The sequence below is a fragment of the Aplidium turbinatum genome, chromosome 6, assembly GCF_918807975.1.
Source record: "Aplidium turbinatum chromosome 6, kaAplTurb1.1, whole genome shotgun sequence".
Classification (NCBI taxonomy): domain Eukaryota; kingdom Metazoa; phylum Chordata; class Ascidiacea; order Aplousobranchia; family Polyclinidae; genus Aplidium; species Aplidium turbinatum.
Genome location: NC_137477.1, coordinates 21,108,881 through 21,112,560, shown reverse-complemented (window position 1 = coordinate 21,112,560; position 3,680 = coordinate 21,108,881). Strand labels below are relative to the sequence as shown.

Here is a 3,680-nt window from a genome sequence, read left to right as displayed (position 1 = left end):
ACCCCTGACGATCGTTCACGGAACACCGGTTCAAAATCACTGTTGTAAAGTATAGGGCTGCAGTTCATACGACAATATTCGAAAAACTAAGACATCTTTATTCAAAGAAATATAAGTTTAAAAAAAATGCAAGAAAAAAAGTAGCCTACTGCGCCCCTTGAAGGCTACGCCCTAGGCGACCGCCTAATGGACGCGCCGGCCCTGACAGAAACACCGAAAGCCTGAGTTTTTAAATTTTGTCCCGAATTGAAAACTATTCCAGTTTTTGCGCGGAGTTTGATTTAATTCTTTTCCAGAAATATCTTTTTGTTAGTGAATCACACAAAATCGATTTAAAAGCATCTTTGTTTCTGAAAACGGCTCAGCATCGGTTATTGATTACATCACAGCGCCACTCAACTTTTTGAGCCTGGCAAAGACTTCCTCCATTAATTATTAACAGAACTAAAAGATGGGTCAATTTATGACGACGAATTTTTGCACATCTGGTGTTTTATTGTTGTCAAGCGCTAAAGTAACTTAAACGTCGATGTCTTTTGGGACGCCAAATTCAATATCGTAATCAAGAAAGTTATCTAACCCTCACACTGTGATTCTTGGAAATGAAAGTTAATATATGCCAAAGTTACACAATAATATGGTGCGAAAGCAATGTATTTAACATTTACAAATCTCTTCCACAAAAACTTGAATTCTGATGTTTAGCATAATAAACATTGACAATGAAAAATTGATGATATACCATGCATTGGGCTAATGTTAATTCTCTAATTATTTGAGCACTCTAAATCACAAAATTTAACAGAGAAGTTTTGGATATTATCATTTTTAAAATTATTTTGAAACAACAAAGCAGCCACATAAAGTAACTTTGAAATACTATTGCTGATTAACGGCATCATGCCACACTGATAGAATGATAACAAATGTTTTGCAACACAATACGACACATCACAAAGCGATATATATCGTGACATGATGTTCACAACTTTGAATGTTCTTTCACTTTCATACAAACTCATACATCAACCAAAAGTAGATCAACAAGCGTGGTATTAGCCATATAACGACACCAATACTACATCATAAGGGTAATGCTACATTTTTATTTCATAGAAACAATAGGCAAACAATCAGACTCTTGTCACTATCACACAAACATGTTATTTTCTTTGGTAGAAGCAGAAACCAACTCTATGTTTATCTACATACAATCACCATCCAATCATACCGTAATAAACATAAAATGTAGTCATGAAAGAAAGTTTATAATTTGCCTCAAGAAAATGCCAATATATACAAATCTTTAAGTCGACACATCAGGTTTTGAAATTGCTTGGAATCCAAAAATTAATCACCATGGACAGTGTCAACGTTGACCGGATCTCCAAATTTAAATTCCTCACCCATCACTCTTTTATAAATGTCAAGAATATCATCACAAGTTGTTTCGAAATGGGTTGTGGCATCATAACTCTTTGAGATAAACATCTTTGATTCACGACCATCGTCAGTTGGTTCGTACAAATCGGAAACTTCAACAAATTTCTCATCAATCTTTCCAAGTAATTTCAAACCTGCCTCCACTTCAGCTTCGGGGGTGCTTGTTTCGACGGTGGTGCTCACTATGGCCAAATACTTTCCATTTGATGCCACATTATGAGCATATGACACACAGCAGACATAGATGTCATGCTTGCGATTAACCTGGTTCTGTGGGATAATGATTTGACAGGAAAGACTGTCTGCAGTATTGGGAACAGGATGCGACAAGATGCAGATGACTCGAATGACTTGACCTGTTTTGCGAACTCGATCTGGAAAGTAGGAAGGATCTCCGACAACAAGCTTACCTTTTACTGTCTCACCTTCTGAAGTGATAGCAATGGTTCCATCAACGTGTTCGATCTTTGTGATTGGCTTTTGCAGCATGTAAGTTCCTCCATAGATTGCACTCAGGCGAGCAAAACCTTGTGGTAATTCACCAAGACCATACAGTGGATACAGATAAGGGCTGGTACCATAACGACTTACAGAAGCAAAGTAGAGTTGCATGCGTTGAATCGAGTCACAGCAAGGTTGTTGTATGTAATCATCTGTACGATGAAGAGCTATGGCATGACCAGTAAAATCAATTGTGTTCTGATCTACACCAAATTTTTCATACACTGCTTGCATTTTAGTTGACGGAGTGATACCCTTCTGAGATGAAGCATCATCTTTCTTATAATCATTCACATAAGCCAGCATGTTCTTAAATTTTCGCTTTTGAAAGATGCCCATCAATTTAGTATTGAGAGCTTCTGAGGCATTGCTTGGCACTTTGTAAACTTGACCTCCTTTTAAAACATAGCTTCCTTCTACAGACTTAAATTCAAGGTACCTAGTTACATTTGTGTGAATCAAGAGTTGCACCAGCTTTCCATTAGCCATTAAGAACTTTGGAACCATATCAACATTCCAATCTCTTCCTCTTCCCATACATTCAGGAGGTGCACCTTTTCCAAACTTTTCATAAACCTTCTCCAGGGGACACAAAGATGTTGCTGCTGCACCATAATAATCATTTCTATCCATATGAAGAACTTTTTTACCAGCAACAGAGAAAAGCCCACTCAAAATACACTCTGTTAGACCAGTCCCAAGAATCAACACATCATATTCTTCATCCATTTTTTCAGCAATAAACAAAAAACCCGTTAGAAAATGCTGTAAAGATGTCTGCAATAAAACAAGTCATCTATCATCACAACAGTTAGTCGATAGTTTGGAAAGACAGTTAGAAAGGTTGTTTTAACAGCATGTTTTAACAAAAATACGTTACAAATTCAATTAATGTTGATACATTATGTATTTTTGTTATACTCAATTATATACTCCAAAGTTATGTTTGTACGAAACATCATGGCATCTGCAGTAGTCTTAGAATGGCCGACTACCTAGCATGAGAGACCTTTTCTTGAAAGCAAGCTCGAATAAGTTACTTAACGGTTAACCCAGCAGAGAGGATTCTAATAAATGAATTATTAAATGCCATTTTGAAGTCCAAACATGATGTTTGTGTTAGTGATTCAGTTTGAAGGGAAACATTCAGATACATGTTTCAGTTGCTCTCAAAACAAACCAATTCCTGTCATGAATTAAATAATGATGATGCATGCACTAGATGAGTAGCCTAGTTCTTGAACGCCGATCGCCGGTCCACGGTAACTTTTGTGCTTGTCTTTCAAGTCGGCTTCATACATTTGTTCAGTTTGTTTTAAATCAATCACCTTTCACTTATTTAATTAGGCACAATTCTATGCCATTTCTAATGTTTGTCTGTGAGGCTTGTCTTATTCCAAAGTTATTTCTGGTAGTCATGTAGTTCAAAATGGGTCATATGCAGTTATACACATCTCAAAATCGAGAAAAAATCATGTATATAAATTTTGTATGCTTCCCACTTGCTTTACTCACTCGATCACATTTAATTGAATCAACCAGCAGTATAACAATCATATGTTTTCAGTAGTAGCCAATTGTAGAGATATATAAGAGGTGTGAACTTTTATGTCTTTTAATGCGAGGAAAAAATATTACAAAATTCTGACGTATAACACATTGCTCATCCAAGTAGCCTAGTCAACAATTTAATCCACCTATGCCAGTGTTTGTAGAAACATTCAGAGGTAAAGCAT

At 36.3% G+C, this 3,680-nt stretch overlaps 1 protein-coding gene across 1 annotated transcript; it reads right to left on the bottom strand.

Moving 5' to 3' along the window:
* Positions 1–260: 260 nt before the first annotated feature.
* LOC145771980 (rab GDP dissociation inhibitor alpha-like) lies at positions 261–2,717 on the bottom strand. The gene has a single exon (XM_082583764.1). It carries the CDS (start codon positions 2,671–2,673, stop codon positions 1,351–1,353), a length of 1,323 nt encoding a protein of 440 aa, XP_082439890.1. The 5' UTR covers positions 2,674–2,717; the 3' UTR covers positions 261–1,350.
* Between the last annotated feature and the right edge of the window lie 963 nt (positions 2,718–3,680).